The sequence below is a fragment of the Schistocerca cancellata genome, chromosome 3 (genome assembly GCF_023864275.1).
Source record: "Schistocerca cancellata isolate TAMUIC-IGC-003103 chromosome 3, iqSchCanc2.1, whole genome shotgun sequence".
NCBI classification, from domain to species: Eukaryota; Metazoa; Arthropoda; class Insecta; order Orthoptera; family Acrididae; genus Schistocerca; species Schistocerca cancellata.
Window position 1 is genome coordinate 502879602 of NC_064628.1, and position 18866 is coordinate 502898467.

Genomic DNA, 18866 nt, shown 5'->3' on the forward strand with positions numbered 1-18866 from the left:
AATGTATGAGGGAAGTGAGAGTTGTGTGAAAGTGGGGAGGGAACGTACTGCATGGTTCAAGCTGGAAAATGGGCTGCGGCAGGGAATTGCACTTTCGCCTTTATTGTTTATTATTGTTATGGATGAAATCCTACAGCAGGTATCAGATGCAATTGGAGATCATAAAATGAAAGCAGTGCTTTTTGCCGATGACCTGATGTTATGGGGAAATTGCGAGAAGGAGGTGGAAGAGCAGTTAGATGCATGGGAGGCAACGGCAGCACAATATGGAATGCATTTCTCTGCAAAGAAAAGTGAAATAATCGTCACAACAAGGAAGAAGAATAGGCCAAATGTGGATATAACTTGTGGAGGGGGAAAACTACAAGTGGTAGAGAACTTCAAGTACCTGGGAAGCGTGATTGAAAGTAAGGGGGGAAACGCAATGGAAATAAATGAAAAGTGCAGAAAAGCAGGGCAGTTCTACAAATGTATTAGGGGGCTTATTTGGAGCAAGGAGGTGCCACAGAAATCCAAGGGAATTATATACCGAACCTACTTTGTCCCCATATTGGCATACGGAAGTGAGACATGGGTAATGCACAAAAGCGACAAAAGTAGAATACAGGCTAGTGAAATGAAGTTCCAGAGGAGCAGGTTGGGTGTAACAAGACGAGACAGATTGCGTAATGTGTATGTGAGGGAAAGACTAAAGGAGGAACCAGTACAGGACAGGATAGAAAAATCAAGACTGCAATGGTATGGACACATGAAGAGAATGGATGAGGGAAGAATTCCAAAGAGGATGTTTGATCTGCAACTGGAGGGGAAGAGGCCCAGAGGAAGACCAAGGGATAGATGGGTGAAGGGAGTGAAGGAATGTGTGATGAGAAGAGGAGAGAACTGGACGAAGGTGGAAGAGGGGGAATGGTGGAAAGACAGAACACGATGGAGAGGCTTGTGTTCCCGACAGACCCAGCCAGTGGCTGGAAACTGTCCAAGATGATGATGATGAGTAATAAATAGCATTCTTAAAGATACTTCTGCTATCGTACTCATCATTTAAAGTCGTTATAAATAGTACCTGCAGATTTTATTTAATTGCAGTCTTTCACTTGTAAATTTCTATGTTACATTCAAAATTCGCAATTGCCAAGTCATAGGAACTTTTGACCATTCGATTCATGTGTATATTCATATTGTAAACTGTAGACTCAGCAGTATTTGGCTTGTAATGTGGCAACTACATATCCCAGACCCTAGACAACGAAACCAGCCAAAACTTTTAATATTTCAACTCTGAGTCTGTGGGTACGTAGTCGAGGGCCACCATTAATTTATTTTTGAAAGCCCACAGTGCGGACATTTTAGCATGGCAGCTTTAGTTACCAAGTGTTTTGAACTGAGGTTGCATCAGGTATTGGCAGAGGTCAGGCCTAAACTACCACTGCCAACATCAGCAAGTAATTGCTTGGTAGTGCTACTGAATGCTGTCTGTTGGTCATTGTTTTCTTTTCTTATTTTGAAATGAGTGAAGGAACTATTGCTGATACATCATCATGGAATTCTCTTATGATCATCAAAACACCAGAAGTGATAGGTGATCCCTATGGGCATGTGTCAAATTCTGATTTCACATAAACACAGAATGCAGGTGTAGGCTGGTTGCCCTGTGAGAGGGCTTGTTTCCCTGTACCGCTTCTCTGTCCTTTGGTGGTCAAAATTCTAATTTGTTTATCTTCACTGCCAACTGCCGGTTTATAGTTTCTGCACTATGTGCTGTAGACCTATTGCGTGTCATTTCTATCAGTAGCATTGTACGTATGGGTTACACAGCTATGAATACACATGAAAGGACGAAATCAATGCTCTGAAGATTTTGTAATTATCAAATTGAGAAGGACAGGAAATTAATGTTGAGAAGCACCTTAAATCACAGGCATGAAAATGGTGTGCTTCTCAACAGAAACAATTACTTGTTGAAAACATAAAAAGAGTGAAAAGAAGAAAACAAGTAAAGATCATTTCACAGAAAGCCTGCTGAAGTTTTTGCAAAAGCAAACATTCCAGTCAAAAAGCTCCCAAATCAATGCCTTTACTTTCAGTCCATTCAAAGCACTAGGGCTTTGGCTTCAGGCGTGTAGTGTGATAACCTTTTAAATTGTACTCCTAATTATTTATAAACAAAAAAATTTAGATGTGAATTTTGCCAAGAAAGCTGCAAATTTTGTCAAAAATTGATGCTACATTTTCAGGTCCTTACACATCTCATTCATTACGCTGTGGCACTGTCTTAGTTTCCCAGGCAGACAAATGGGGTAGTTTAAAATACATAATGAAAAGGCAGAAAGATTGTTATGATCCCAAAATTAGCAAAAAGTGTGAGTGTGTGGGGGAGAGGGGGAGGGGGGGTTAGTCTGGGGTAGGGGGCAGGGCATATGCAAGAGTGCCTCGTAAGTTATGTGAGCAGGGAAATGATGAGAATTGTATCAGTAGAGTATTATTAGCTTTGACATTATCAGTTACCTTTTTAGAAAGTATATTTGTACCAAAAAAACAATAACAGACACTTGCAAAGCTAAGTTTTTAAGTAGTTACACAACTGTGTGTAAGAATTAGCTAACTTTGAACTAACTTTTTCATTGTAATAAAGTGATACAATAAACTTCATTGTAAAAATGACCTGTGAATGAGTAAACAGCTGACTGACTAAGTACTCACAGTGGTGCTAGTTACATTTAAATTACCATAATGACCTAAAATTCAACATAAAGACGATCTACATAAATTTTCAGATATTTATACAATTTCCCCATGAACCATGGACCTTGCCATTGGCGGGGAGGCTTGCACGCCTCAGCGATACAGATAGCCGTACCATAGGTGCAACCACAATGGAGGGGTATCTGTTGAGAGGCCAGACAAACGTGTGGTTCCTGAAAAGGGGCAGCAGCCTTTTCAGTAGTTGCAGGGGAAACAGTCTGGATAATTGACTGATCTGGCCTTGCTGTGCTGGTACTGCGAACGGCTGAAAGTAAGGGGAAACTACAGCCGTAATTTTTCCCAAGGACATGCAGCTTTACTGTAGGCCTACAGTTAAATGATGAAGGCGTCCTATTGGGTAAAATATTCCGGAGGTAAAATAGTCCCCCATTCGGATCTCCGGGGGGGGACTACTCAAGAGGACGTCGTTATCAGGAGAAAGAAAATGGGCATTCTACGGATCAGAGCATGGAATGTCAGATCCCTTAATTGGGCAGGTAGGTTAGAAAATTTAAAAAGGGACATGGATAGGTTAAAGTTAGATATAGTGGGAATTAGTGAAGTTTGGCGGCAGGAAGAGCAAGACTTCTGATCAGGTGAATACGGGGTTATAAATACAAAATCAAATAGGGATAATGCAGGAGTGGGTTTAATAATGAATAGGAAAATAGGAATGGAGGTAAGCTACAACAAACAGCATAGTGAACATATTATTGTGGCCTACCATAGTAGTTCAAGTTTATATGCCAAATAGCTCCGCAGATGACGAAGAGATTGATGAAATGTATGATGAGATAAAAGAAATTATTCAGATGGTGAGGGGAGATGAAAATTTAATAGTCATGGGTCACTGGAACTCGATAGTAGGAAAAGGAAGAGAAGGAAACATAGTAGGTGAATATGGAATGGGGGCAAGTAATTAAAGAGGAAGCTGCCTGGTAGAATTTTGCACAAAGCATAACTTACTCAAAGCTAACACTTAGTTCAAGAATCATAAAAGAAGATTGTATACATAGAAGAAGCCTGGAGATACTGGAAGGTCTCAGATAGATTATATAATGGTAAGATAGAGATTCAGGAACCAGTCTTCAAATTGTAAGACATTTCCAGGGGCAGATGTGGACTCTGACCACAATCTATTGGTTATGATGTGTAGATTAAAACTGAAGAAACTGCAAAAAGGTGGGAATTTGAGGAGATGGGAACTGGATAAACTGAAAGAACCAGAGGTTGTAGAGAGCTTCAGGGACAGCATTAGGGAACGATTGACAAGAATGGGGGAAAGAAATACAGTAGAAGATGAATGGGTAGCTTCGAGAAATGAAATAGCAGAGGATCAAGTAGGTGAAAACACAGGGGCTAATAGAAATCCTTAGCCAACAAAAGAAATATTGAATTTAATTGATGAAAGAAGAAAATATAAAAATGCAGTAAATGAGGCAGGCAAAAAGGAATACAAATGTCTCAAAAATGAGATCGACAGGAAGTGCAAAATGGCTAAGCGGGGATGGCTAGAGGACAAATGTAAGGACATAGAGGAGCATATCATTAGGGGTAAGGTAGATACTGTCTACAGGAAAATTAAAGAGACCTTTGGAGAAAAGAGAACCATTTGCATGAATATCAAGAGCTCAGATGGAAACCAAGTTCTAAACAAAGAAGGGAAAGCAGAAAGGTGGAAGGGGTATACAGGGTGTTACAAAAAGTTACGGCCAAACTTTCAGGAAACATTCCTCACACACAAAGAAAGGAAATATGTTACGTGGACATGTGTCCGGAAATGCTTACTTTCCATGCTAGAGCTCATTTTATTACTTCTCTTCAAATCACATTAATAATGGAATGGAAACACACAGCAACAGAACGTACCAGCATGACTTCAAACACTTTGTTACAAGAAATGTTCAAAATGTCCCCCGTTAGCAAGGATACATAAGCACCCTCCATCGCATGGAATCCCTGATGCGCTGATGCAGCCCTGGAGAATGGCATATTGTATCACAGCCGTCCACAATACGAGCACGAAGAGTCTCTACATTTGGTACCGGGGTTGCGTAGACAAGAGCTTTCAAATGCCTCCATAAATGAAAGTCAAGAAGGTTGAGGTCAGGAGAGCGTGGAGGCCATGGAATTGGTCCACCTCTACCAATCCATCGGTCACCGAATCTATTGTTGAGAAACGTATGAAGACTTTGACTGAAATGTGCAGGAGCTCCATCGTGCATGAACCACAACTTGTGTCGTACTTGTAAAGGCACATGGTCTAGCAGCACAGGTAGAGTATCCCGTATGAAATCATAATAACATGCTCCATTGAGCGTAGGTGGAAGAACATGGGGCCCAATCAAGACATCACCAACAATGCCTGCCCAAACGTTCACAAAAAATCTGTGTTCATGACGTGATTGCACAATTGCATGCGGATTCTCGTCAGCCCACACATGTTGATTGTGAAAATTTACAATTTGATCACGTTGGAATGAAGCCTCATCTGTAAAGAGAACATTTGCACTGAAATGAGGATTGACACATTGTTGGATGAACCATTCGCAGAAGTGTACCCGTGGAGGCCAATCAGCTGCTGATAGTGCCTGCACACGCTGTACATGGTACGGAAACAACTGGTTCTCCCGTAGCACTCTCCATACAGTGACGTGGGCAACGTTACCTTGTACAGCAGCAACTTCTCTGACGCTGACATTAGGGTTATCGTCAACAGTACAAAGAATTGCCTCGTCCACTGCAGGTGTCCTCATCGTTCTAGGTCTTCCCCAGTCACGAGTCATAGGCTGGAATGTTCTGTGCTCCCTAACACGCCGATCAATTGCTTCGAACGTTTTCCTGTCGGGACACCTTCGTTCTGGAAATCTGTCTCGATACAAACATACCACGCCACGGCTATTGCCCCATGCTAATCCATACATCAAATGGGCATCTGCCAACTCCACATTTGTAAACATTGCACTGACTGCAAAACCACGTTCGTGATGAACACTAACCTGTTGATGCTACGTACTGATGTGCTTGATGCTAGTACTGTAGAGCAATGAGTCGCATGTCAACACAAGCACCGAAGTCAACATTACCTTTCTTCAATTGGGCCAACTGGCTGTGAATCGAGGAAGTACAGTACATACTGATGAACCTAAAATGAGCTCTAACATGGAAATTAAGTGTTTCCGGACACATGTCCACATAACGTATTTTCTTTATTTGTGTGTGAGGAATGTTTCCTGAAAGTTTGGCTGTACCTTTTTGTAACACCCTGTATAGAGAGTCTATACAAGGGCGATGTACTTGACGACAATATTATGGAAATGGAAGAGAATGTAGATGAAGATGAAATAGGAGATATGATCCTGCGTGAAGAGTTTGACAGAGCACTGAAAGACCTAAGTCGAAACAAGGCCCCAGGAGTAGACAACATTCCATTAGAACTACTGACAGCCTTGGGAGAGCCAAGCCTAACAAAACTCTACCATCTAGTGAGCAAAATGTATGAGACAGGTGAAATACCCTCAGATTTCAAGAAGAATATAATAATTCCAATCCCAAAGAAAGCAGGTGTTGACACATGTGAAAATTACCGAACGATCAGTTTAATAAGCCATGGCTGCAAAATACTAACACGAATTCTTTACAGACGAATGGAAAAATTGGTAGAAGCCAACCTCGGGGAAGATCAGTTTGGATTCTGTAAAAATGTTGGATCACATGAGGCAATACTGGCCCTACGACTTATCTTAGAAAATAGATTAAAGAAAGGCAAACCTACTTTTCTAGCATTTTTAGACTTAGAGAAAGCTTTTGACAATGTTGACTGGAATACTCTCTTTCAAATCCTAAAGGTGGCAGGGGTAAAATACAGGGAGCGAAAGGCTATTTACAATTTGTACAGAAACCAGATGGCAGTAATAAGAATCGAGGGGCATGAAAGGGAAGCAGTGGTTGGGAAGGGAGTGAGACAGGGTTGTAGCCTATCCCCGATCTTATTCAATCTGTATATTGAGCAAGCAGTAAAGGAAACAAAAGAAAAATGAGGATAATGGACTGTAGTTGAATTAAATTGGGTGATGCTGAGGGAATTAGATTAGGAAATGAGATGTTTAAAGTAGTAAATGAGTTTTGATATTTTGGCAGCAAAATAACTGATGATGGTCGAAGAAGAGAGGATATAAAATGTAGACTGGCAATGGCAAGGAAAGTGTTTCTGAAGAAGAGAAATTTGTTAACATCGAGTATAGATTTAGGTGTCAGGAAGTCATTTCTGAAAATATTTGTATGGAGTGTAGCCATGTATGGAGTGAAACATGGATGATAAGTAGTTTGGACAAGAAGAGAATAGAAGCTTTCGAAATGTGGTGCTACAGAAGAATGCTGAAGATTAGATGGTTAGATCACATAACTAATGAGGAGGTACTGAATAGAATTGGGGAGAAGAGAAATTTGTGGCACAACTTGACTAGAAGAAGGGATCGGTTGGTAGAACATGTTCTGAGGCATCAAGGGATCACCAATTTAGTATTGGAGGGCAGCATGGAGGGCAAAAATCATATAGGGAGACCAAAAGATGAATACACTAAGCAGATTCAGAAGGATGTAGGTTGCAGTAGGTACTGGGAGATGAAGAAGCTTGCACAGGATAGATTAGCATGGAGAGCTGCATCAAACCAGTCTCTGGACTGAAGACAACAGCAACAACACATGTTTTCAACTCTAATCTTACACAAGTGCTGTCACAACTATCCACTCCACCATTTCTGATAGAGTTTTATTTCCCAATTCCATTTGAGGCAGACTCATCTAAGAATATAAACAGGAACTAGCCATGACTTTGTAATAAAATACAGCCAAGTAGAATATGCACATACAAAGCAAAGTTAATTTGAGAAAGCTATAAAATTACACAGAGACAGAATAGCTGGTTGATTCTTACCTGACCGAGGTCAAATTCTAAGTACTGCCAACAGACAAAGGTAAAAGTAGTACATTTCTCAGGGAGGATTGATGAATAAATTGGGGAAGGCTACAAAGGAGCAGCAGATCACAGACTAGTTATGAAGAATCCACCAGTTGCATGGACAAGCAGAAACAGTGGAGGGGGAGGTTTCAGAGACTGTGGGAAGTCAGAGATAGTTCACTGGTTAGCATTGTGCCAGTTTCAGTCCAGAGGTAATAGGAGGACACAGCGAGAAGTAAGGTGAAGATAAGAAAGCAAAATGTATCACAGAAATTAAGTGAGAAAATTTTTGAAATGGCTAGGTACAGACCGTCCCAACAACTTACTTTTGCATGTCTTAAATAGTCGATCAGGCTGGTACACAAAATCTACCTGGCACTCGCTGTTTACAAATATCTTTATTCAACACAACACAGAAGAAAAATATCTAGTTAGGCGAAGCACCTAAGAGAAGCTTTACATGCGAGTAGAACAGTCTCTTTTTTAGGAATAATCTGTAACTATGTAACTACTGAAATCAAAGGAATCGAAAATTGTGGATGGTGAAACAGAGTGCCACAGAATTTGATAAGTGGGATGAATATATCAGATTAAAATTAGCAGCTGCTGTCTGTTGTGATGTGTAGTGGGCAAGCAAAATGAGATATCCAACTTGACACAATGGCAGAAGCTAGAATTTCTGTTGAAATGTTGTCAACTGAAACCGCTTCCAACCAGTGAGTGAAGTGATCAATCAAGGTAGTGAGCCAACAATGTTGATGAGTATGTGGGCAAATCATGAAGTTGAGGCAGGGAAGTCTCCCACTGGTACCTCTATATGGCAGGATACCTTGCTGTACTGACACTGGACACAACCACGAGTCCATTTGCAACGGTCTTTTTCCATTCCAGGCCAAACACATTATTTCGAGACCAGGTGAAATGATGGTCTGATGCCAGTGTAGCACAAATTATACAACCTGTTGAAGGCACTTTTGCAGGAAATAAATAGTAAAAAGGGATGAAGCTTTCCACTTGAGATTTCGCAGTTTAACTTAACACCCACACCAGGAACACCAACTAGTTGCAACTCTAATGTTGATGATCCATCATTGAGGAAATTCTGGAGCTCATGGTTTGTATGTTGGGCCTTGGAGAGTTCTGCGAAATCAATAGCGCTTGACACATTGAAAGACAATCAGCTACCACATTGTCAGCGCCCAAACTATGCTTGATATTGGTACTGAACTGGGCAATAAATTCCAAATGGTTTCACTGTTGTGGTGAGACTTGTTGGTGTTTTATCAAAAGGTATTGTGGAGTGGCTTGTGTTCTGTGAAGTTGGTGAACTTTCTGGCTTCTAACTGTGGATGAAAGTACTTGATTGCCTCATAGACAGTGAGAGGTTTTTCATCATACATGCTCCATTTTTGCTGTGATGGTGACAGCTTATGCAACTAGAGAGCAAGAGGCTGCTATGTGCCATTGTGTAATTGTTGCAAGACTGCACCGAAAGCAGTCTGGCTCACATTTACCACTAACACAAGGGATGCATCCATTTGAGTGTGTGCCAGGAGTGTGGCATTCACTATGCTCTGTTTTGCTGCATTGAAGGCAGAGCTCATCACGTCTGTCCACTGAATCAGAGAAATTCCTTTAGTTTTTGTACCAGCAACTGCTGCAATTACCAGCTAGCAGTTCCTGTAATATGGCTGAAAGCAGCAAATGGTGACAGTAAAAATTCACCATGTCCAAGATGTGGCATTATTCCTTAACAGTACAATTTTCAGAATGACTTCTACTTTTTTCTGGAAATGGTTTGAGCCTGAAGAGGCCAAGAAAATTAATTTGGAAGTCACCAAACATACATTCAGCATTATTCAGAACCACTCCATGCCGTTCTAAGCATTTAAAGACTTTGATTAGGTTTTGTTGGCACTGTTCCCCAGTGGCTTAAAAGGCAAGGCTGTTGTCCACATAGGCAAAACAGAACAACAGACCCTGCAGTACTAAGTCGTGACTGGAGAATTACATAGGACGAATGTCATAAAAATATTCTCAAATAAACCAAATGGAGTGATGGTGGCTGTTATAGGCACGTTCTCTTTGTCCACCAGAATTTGTATGAAGGGCTCGGTCTAGTTAAGCATTCTGAACACAGTTCTGCCACATAAAGCGTAACTGCAGTCGCACAACACAGGTACCGGATAGTGGTCTGGCACTATCTGAGCGTTAAGTGCTCGACAGCTGCTAATGGGCACCATGCGCAGCACTTCTTAGGCATAACATGGAGATAAGATGACCATGGGCCACATGATGGATGAATGATGCCTTCTTTGAGCATGAACTCAAATTCTGCCTTCAAAATGGCCAGGCAGTTGGAAGCTAATCATCTAGGTCTACACGAGATACATGAGCCATGGGTAGTCTTAATATGGTGAACAGTGTTACAACATACCTCTTTAGGATCTCCAAGAGGTCACATTAAGGCTGGAAGCTATCACAGTAGATTTGTGTGCTCACCACTTGCCACTTGGACAAGCTCAGTGTGCTGCTCCGGAAACCCATAGCTGTCACGCCAGTGATGCTGTCGACAAGTCTTGCACTTGCCATGTCTGGCAGCTGGTGGTAGTATTCCAAGAAGTCAGCTCCATTTATCAGTTCTGTGGTGTAAGCAATTTTTAAGCCCCATGTGAAGGCACGATGCAGTCCCACATCTAATTCAAAATGCTGCATATCTTATATTGATATTTAAAAACTGTTTGCTGCACATAAGCAGAACAAATTCAGTGGTCAACAGGCATGTAACAAGGTACATGGAAATATGCAAAAATCTGATCTGGTATCCACCAAGAATTTCTGACCTAACTTTCAGTCACCGATGAACAGGCACTGTGACTATGCTTAGCAATTGGATGCACCTATGCCAAATGTCGAAGTGCAAGGTGAGGTGCACTTCCCGCCTGATCCCCAAATTTTCTGTGATACCAAGAAGTGGACTGCTGTTCTACACCTGGTGCCAAAGAGTTTGTTGAAGAAGAGCAACATGACCTCTTGCGGCAGAAACACCTGCCACTGCTAGAGTCATGACAAGACAACAGTTCACTGATTTTTTTTTGTTAACATATCAAACTTGGCTGCAAGAGACTCATAGTTCGCATGTGTAACCACTGTTGCTAATACATTGTTAAATGGCACTGTTATTGTACTGATATCAGTGGGTGTCATGGCATTTGTATTTTGTCAGTCAGGTCTGTAACTGCGCCTAAAGGCATCTCTGTCTGTGACACTATAATAGCCTTGACATGCAGTGCTAGGCGGCTACTCCGCAAGGTACATAGCAGGTTGTCTGTTACAGTGCCAGTATCAACTTTCGCTCCTCAAATGCCACGGGTGCTGAAATGGTTTCTGATCGTTTATGTCTTCCCGTGTCAAAACATGGCATATGCACTCTTCCTGTGCTGAGAGATTCTGTGAATCAGTTCTGCCTCGAGTTTTTCATAGGAGGTAGTTGCATGTGGTCCTGTTATCATGTCCACGATCTCTGCATGAAATAGTGGTCCAGTTGGCTGACCACTAAGGCACTCTCCGTGGAATCTGTTGATATTCCAGCAAAATGAAAGCTTGCCTCGACTTTCGCAAACCATAGTGTGGGGTTTTGCAGCCAGAAAGGCAGCAGTCAAATGGCAAGTCTGGACACAAGGTAAAGGCTAGGTACTGGTGGTTGTAATATTCAGCCAGGCTGGTGCATGAAAAATATCTAGTTAACACTTAAGAGAAGCTTTATGTGTGAGAAGACATGTGTCTTTTTAGGAATAATCCATAACTATGCAACTACTGAAATCAAAGAAAGTTGCACTCTCAAGTAAAAAAAAAAATTGTAGATGCTGAAACACTGCAACACAGCACATCTGGCAGCTGTTGTGTAAATACTCTGACAGCCGAAAAGAGAGAGAGAGAGAGAGAGAGAGAGAGATACAATGGTATAGAAAGGATGGAACATGTGTAACTTCTAAAGCCAAACTTTATTGCCAGTTGTTTAATGAAAGGCAAACTTATGTTTACAGCTTTGTAAATTTAGAGAAAACTTTTGACAATGCTGACTAGGATACACTCTTCGGAATTCTGAAGGTAGCAGGGATAAAATGTAGGGAAGCTACAAGTATTTACAACTTGTATGGAAAAAGAGACTGCTGCTGTAAGAGTCAAAGGATATAAAGGGAAGCCATGGTTGAGAAGGGAGTGAGACAGGGTTGTAACCTATTCCTCGTGTTCTTCAGTTTTAAAGGAAACGAAGAAATTTTTGAAGGGGATTGAAGTTCAGGCAGAAGAAATAAACACTCTGAGGTTTGCTTATGACATAAATCTCACAGAGAGAGCAAAGAACTTGGAAGATCAATTGAATTGAATGGATAGGGTCTTAAAAATGTTACAAATGAACATTAACAAAAGTAAGACAAGGGCAACAGAATGTAGCCAAACTAAATCAGGCAATGCTGAGGGAATTAGACCAGGAAATAGAAACTAAGAGCAGTAGACCAGACCAGTTTTGCTACTTGGTAAGCAAAATGGTTGAAGTAAAGAGCATATGAAAACCAGACTGATTATAATAAGAAAAATGTTTCTGAAAAAGGGGAATTTGTTAACATCAAATCGAGGGAGCCTTTTCCAAGGGCATTTTTCTTGAGTGTAGCCTTGTACAGAAATGAAACATTAACGATAAGCAATTCAGACAATTATCAAATAGAAGCTTTTGAAATGCACTACTATAAAAAAAATTCTTTAGACGAAACGGGTAGATCAAGTAACTAATGAAGTGGTACTAAATCAAATATGGGAAAAAAGAAATTTATGACACAACTTGAGTAAAAGAAGGGATCAGCTGAGAAGACACATCTTAAGGCGTCAATGAATCATCAGTTTGGTAATGGAGGGAAGCGTGGGTGGTAAAAATCATAGAGGAAAATCAGGGGTTGAATATAGCAAGCAAGTTCAAACAGATGTAGATAGCAGTAGTCATTCACAAATGAAGAGGCATAGACTACCTTAGAGAGCTGCATCAAGCCAATATTTGCACTGAAGATCAAACAACAACAACAACAGTCAAAGTTTGAATAAACTTTTGAGGCCAGTACTGACATTGTTAGTTTCAAAAAACAAACAATTTGATTCAGTATTCGTGAAGTAAAGAACAATGATCTTCAGTCACAATGCTGAGTTCCTACATGATGCATTTCAAGTGCTGAGGGCCCACCTTCAAGTGCTTTGACAGTGTACATCATTTTTTTCCAATTTCAGGTTAATTCTGGTCTGTTTCCGGTAGTGGAAACGTGTTTCAGCATAAATATCGTAATAACTTATAATGACTGAAATCAGAAGTAGGAACAATGAACAGAAAATCTGCTTGATTATGTTTTTAATACAGATAGTCAATTTCTTTGTAATCATTATTACTGTCATTTAAAATCTGGATATCATCAAAAAATATAGTGCAATTTCACAACAACAATGCTCATTTGTTTTATCACTGTTCCTTTTGTTACCTCAGTGTAAATATGCAACATCACTTGGCAAATAATTGCAGAATACACAGCTGAAGCAGCCTATCCCCAGTAAAAAGAAAATACTCAGCCTCTTTCCATTATATATATTTTTCTACCATAAGAGAAGAGAAAAAGTATCAAAGGAAGTTGAAAGCTATTCTTATACAGTATCAGGATGCTCCTTACCTGTTACTGACTTGGAAATGGTCCTTTATTGTCTGCCAAACTATTGAGGTATCATATGGTGCCTTAGCAAGATTATCTTCATCATCAAAGTAGATTTTCACAGCTTTGTGGGACACCCAGAATGCTGCAAAACACCAATGACAAAATTCTATAGCAAAACTTTACTGGACATTAGATCATGATGTTTTGATAGAGTTTTGCCAAATTCATTAGTGACTCCAGTTCACTGTAACAGCTTAAGTAAGTCTAGCTTACAGATTACAAATGTTAGTTTTGTAGTGGTTTTAGGGGTGTTAACTTACCAGAAACCTTACTAAAGCATGTAAAATAAGTAAGATTAACAAACAGTAATGCATGCAAGTGCCCTTACAACTATAGTGGGTAATAAAATAAAGCTCTCACAATATAATACAGGAAAAATATTCATGTGATAAACCAAGAAGAAAATGTAAGGAATGGTAGATTTAAAGACAGAAATGGAAACAGCGTCCCATGCTCTGTGATGTGCAGACATAATGATAACTTCTGTAATCTACGTGTTTGGCTGTTAAAATCTAGTCTCTGCCTCCTACATAATAGGTATTCATTCCATGTCTATTTTCCTACTACTGTTTGTCACAAATAACAGTTACCACATGGCAACTGATGGCAACAAACAAATGTGTGGTTTCAGTTCCCAGAGACTGCAATCGTATGAGGGAGTTGCGTTTGCTGCCGCTTGTACCTCACCCGTCATTCAACAACATCTTTGCCTCTGTACTTCCGCCTTGACTGACATCTCTGCCCAACCTCTTTGCATTTATATATGTCTGCCTGTGTCTGCATATGTGCGGATGGATATATGTGTGTGGGCGCGAGTGTTTATCTGTCCTTTTTTCCCCCTAAGGTAAGCCTTTCCGTTCCCAGGATTGGAATGACTCCTTACCCTCTCCCTTAAAACTCACATCCTTTCGTCTTTCCCTCTCCTTCACTCTTTCCTGATGAAGCAACCGTGGGTTGCGAAAGCTTGAAATTTGTGTGTGTGTGTTTATGCGTTTTTTTATTGTCTCTATCAACATACCAGCACTTTCTCGTTTGGTAAGTTACAGCATCTTTGTTTGTGTGTGTGTGTGTGTGTGTGTGTGTGTGTGTGTGTGTGTGTGTGTGTGTGGTTTTGACATCACGTCTGCTTGTGTCTGTATATGTGTGGATGGATATGTGTGTGTGTGCGCGAGTGCATACCCGTCCCTTTTTCCCCCTAAGGTAAGTCTTTCCGCTCCCGGGACTGGAATGACTTCTTACCCTCTCCCTTAAAACCCACATCCTTTCGTCTTTCCCTCTCCTTCCCTCTTTCCTGATGAGGCAACAGTTTGTTGCGAAAGCTTGAATTTTGTGTGTATGTTTGTGTTCGTCTGTGTATCTGTCGACCTGCCAGCACTTTCATTTGGTAAATCACATCATCTTTGTTTTTAGGTATATTTTTCCTACGTGGAATGTTTCCTTCTATTATTACCATATCATTAATTTGAACCCAACAATTACGTTTGTTATTGTCGCTGTTGCATTTCGAAATCTTTCCTGTCGTCTTATTTTCTCTTTATTTTCTCTTTCTGTTTTTACCAGTAGTCTCACTTTGTATTCACCTTCCCCTTTTACCGTAATCTACTATACTATTTTATCCCGCCTATATATGCTCAATAATACGTAACCCACTTCCAAACCATAACCAAAAAGATGTCTGCTTGTGTCTGTATATGTGTGGATGGATATGTGTGTGTGTGTGTGTGTGTGTGTGTGTGTGTGTGTGTGCACGCGCGCGCGCGCGCGCGCGCGCGCGCGAGTGTATACCCGTCCCTTTTTCCCTCTAAGGTAAGTCTTTACGCTCCCGGGACTGGAATGACTCCTTACCCTCTCCCTTAAAACCCACATCCTTTCGTCTTTCCCTCTCCTTCCCTCTTTCCTGATGAGGCAACAGTTTGTTGCGAAAGCTTGAATTTTGTGTGTATGTTTGTGTTCGTCTGTGTGTCTGTCGACCTGCCAGCACTTTCATTTGGTAAGTCACATCATCTTTGTTTTTAGGTATATTTTTCCTACGTGGAATGTTTCCTTCTATTATTACCATATATATATATATATATATATATATATATATATATATATATATATATATAAAAAGAAAGATGATGAGACTTACCCAACAAAAGCGCTGGCAGGTCGATAGACACACAAACAGACACAAACATACACACAAAAATCTAGCTTTCGCAACCAACGGTTGCCTCGTCAGGAAAGAGGGAAGGAGAAGGAAAGACAAAAGGATATGGGTTTTAAGGGAGAGGGTAAGGAGTCATTCCAATCCCGGGAGCGGAAAGACTTACCTTAGGGGGAAAAAAGGACAGGTATACACTCGCACACACACACACATATCCATCCGCATATACACAGACACAAGCAGACATTTGTTGTGTCTGTGTATATGCGGATGGATATGTGTGTGTGTGTGCGCGAGTGTATACCTGTCCTTTTTTCCCCCTAAGGTAAGTCTTTCCGCTCCCGGGATTGGAATGACTCCTTACCCTCTCCCTTAAAACCCATATCCTTTTGTCTTTCCTTCTCCTTCCCTCTTTCCTGACGAGGCAACCGTTGGTTGCGAAAGCTAGATTTTTGTGTGTATGTTTGTGTTTGTTTGTGTGTCTATCGACCTGCCAGCGCTTTTGTGTGGTAAGTCTCATCATCTTTCTTTTTAAATATATTTTTCCCACGTGGAATGTTTCCCTCTATTATATATATATTTAAAAAGAAAGATGATGAGACTTACCAAACAAAAGCGCTGGCAGGTCGATAGACACACAAACAAACACAAACATACACACAAAATTCTAGCTTTCGCAACCAACGGTTGCCTCGTCAGGAAAGAGGGAAGGAGAAGGAAAGACAAAAGGATATGGGTTTTAAGGGAGAGGGTAAGGAGTCATTCCAATCCCGGGAGCGGAAAGACTTACCTTAGGGGGAAAAAAGGACAGGTATACACTCGCACACACACACATATCCATCCGCATATACACAGACACAAGCAGACTTACAAATGCCAGCGCTTTTGTTTGGTAAGTCTCATCATCTTTCTTTTAAATATATATATGGTTATAATAGAAGGAAACATTCCACGAAGGAAAAATATACCTAAAAACAAAGATGATGTGACTTACCAAATGAAAGTGCTGGCAGGTCGACAGACACACAAACGAACACAAACATACACACAAAATTCAAGCTTTCGCAACAAACTGTTGCCTCATCAGGAAAGAGGGAATATATATATATATAAAGGCCTTGCTGGCTTGAAGCTTATTTGTGACAGTGTTTTTGTTATGCCTATCTGCGACTCAGCATCTCCACTATATGGTGAGCAGCAATTTTCCTTTTCATAATAGTTTTACATTCAATCTTGGATTTTCCATTGTTTGAAATGTGAAATTTCAAACTTTTGGAACCAGAGATGCCTTCTGTCCACTCAGTAAGTTGGTGTCCTCTACCTACACTGTGGAATATTTTCAGTAATTGATCACTTTCAGAGGCAGAAAATTTCACTGACATTAAATCAACAACGCAACAAGCAAACAAGATATGCATGAACAGAATAAGACTGCCGTGTCATTTTTGATGTATTCTGAGAAGTTCTGACTGAAATCTCTCCACAATAACACTTCCGTTTGATGGCAAGGAGAGGGAAATTAACGAACAAATAACATTCACTACATATTCCAGTAATATTGGCTGCCAAAACAAAAACAACTGAAGTGGGCCTGACAGAAAATCAAATTAAAAAAATGATAGTTCATCCTCCAATGTAAACATACTGTTGCAGAACAATAAAGCAATGACATACTGTGAAGTAGTTAGAAGAGACATAGCTAGAATCAAAAACCCCTCAATGTTTGTTATTGATGTGGTCTCCAGTCCAAAGACTGGTATGATACAGCTCTCCACGCTTCTCTATTCTGTGCAAACCTCTTCATTTCCAAATAACTGCTGCAACCAACATCCATTTGAAGCTGCTTACTGTACTCGTCTCTCTGTGTCCCTCCATACAAAACTGACAATTCCGTGATATCTCTGCATGTATCCTATTAACTGGTCCCTTTTTTGACTCAAGTTGTGTCACGAATTTCTGTTCTTCCCAATTCCATACTCAATCTTCTCATCTAATCTTAAGCATTCTTCAGTAGCACCACATTTCAAAATCTTCTATTCTCTTTTTGTCTGAACTGCTTTATGTCAACATTACACTTTCATATAAGGCTACACTCCACACAAATGCCTTCAGAAAAGTTATCCTAACACTTAACTTTGTATTTGGTATTAACAAATTTATCTTCTTCAAAAACACTTTTCTTGCCATTGCCATTCAACATTTTATATCTGGTCTACTTCAGCCATCGTAAGTTATTCTACTGCTTGAATAACACAACTCCTTACCACTTTAAGTATTTCATTTCCTAATCTAATTCCCTCAGCATCACCTGATTTAATTCAACCACATTCCATTACCCTTTTTTGGCTTTTTTTAATGTTCTTCTTATATTCTCCTTTCAAGACACTGTCAATTTCCTTCAACTACTCTTCCATCTCCTTTGCTGAGTTTGCAGTTTGCCAATGACATTGTAAGTCTGTCAAAGTATTTATTTCTTCTCCCTGAACTGTAGCCCCTTTCCCAAATTTCTACTTGCTTTCCTTCACATCCTGCTCAATGGATAGATTGAATAACACTGGAATAGGCTACGACCCTGTCTCACGCCCTTCTAAACCATGCTTCCCTTTCATGCTCTTTGACTCCTATGTCTGCCGTCTGATTTCTGTACAAGTTGTGAATAAACTTTTGCTCCCTGTGTTTTATCTCTGCTACCTTCAGAAATTTAAAGAGTGTATTCAAGTCAGAACTTTCCAAAGATTTCTCCAAAACTACAAATGCTATAAATGTAGGTTTGCCTTTCCTCAACCTCTCTTCTAAGGTAAGTCACAGGGTCAGTATCACTATTTTGCAATGACTTATTAAGCTGATAGTTCGGTAATATTCACACCTGAGAGCATTTGCTTTCTTTGAAATTTGAATTATTAAATTTTCTTGAAGTGAGGGTATTTCCCCTGTCTCATATAGTGCAAACCAGGTAGAATAGTTTAGTCATGGGTGGCTCTTCCAAGGGCATCAGTTCTCAGGGAATGTTGTCTACTCCAGGAGACTTGTTTTGGCTTAGGTCTATTAGGGCTCTGTCAAATTCCTTTCGCAGTATTTTATCTCCCATCTCACATTCACCTACTCCCTCTTCCCCTTCTAGAAAACTGCCTTCATGTTCATTTCCCTTGTATAGCTCCTGTATATATTCCTTTCACTTTTCTGCTTTCCCTTCACGTCTAGTTGCGTAGGACCAAATTGAGGAACAAATCTCCAAGGTCATGGAACGTGTCAGTACATAAAATTA

The 18866-nt window shown here is 40.4% G+C and overlaps 1 protein-coding gene across 8 annotated transcripts in view; it reads right to left on the reverse strand.

Moving 5' to 3' along the window:
- The window catches only part of LOC126175278 (N-acetyl-D-glucosamine kinase), a 195585-nt gene that overhangs the window by 13590 nt on the left and 163129 nt on the right, over positions 1-18866 (reverse strand). For all 8 annotated transcript variants that reach the window (XM_049921932.1, XM_049921931.1, XM_049921935.1 and 5 more), the window contains exon 6: positions 13411-13534. In XM_049921932.1, coding sequence (XP_049777889.1) covers positions 13411-13534 — 124 coding nt within the window. The remainder of the gene's footprint in view (positions 1-13410; positions 13535-18866) is intronic.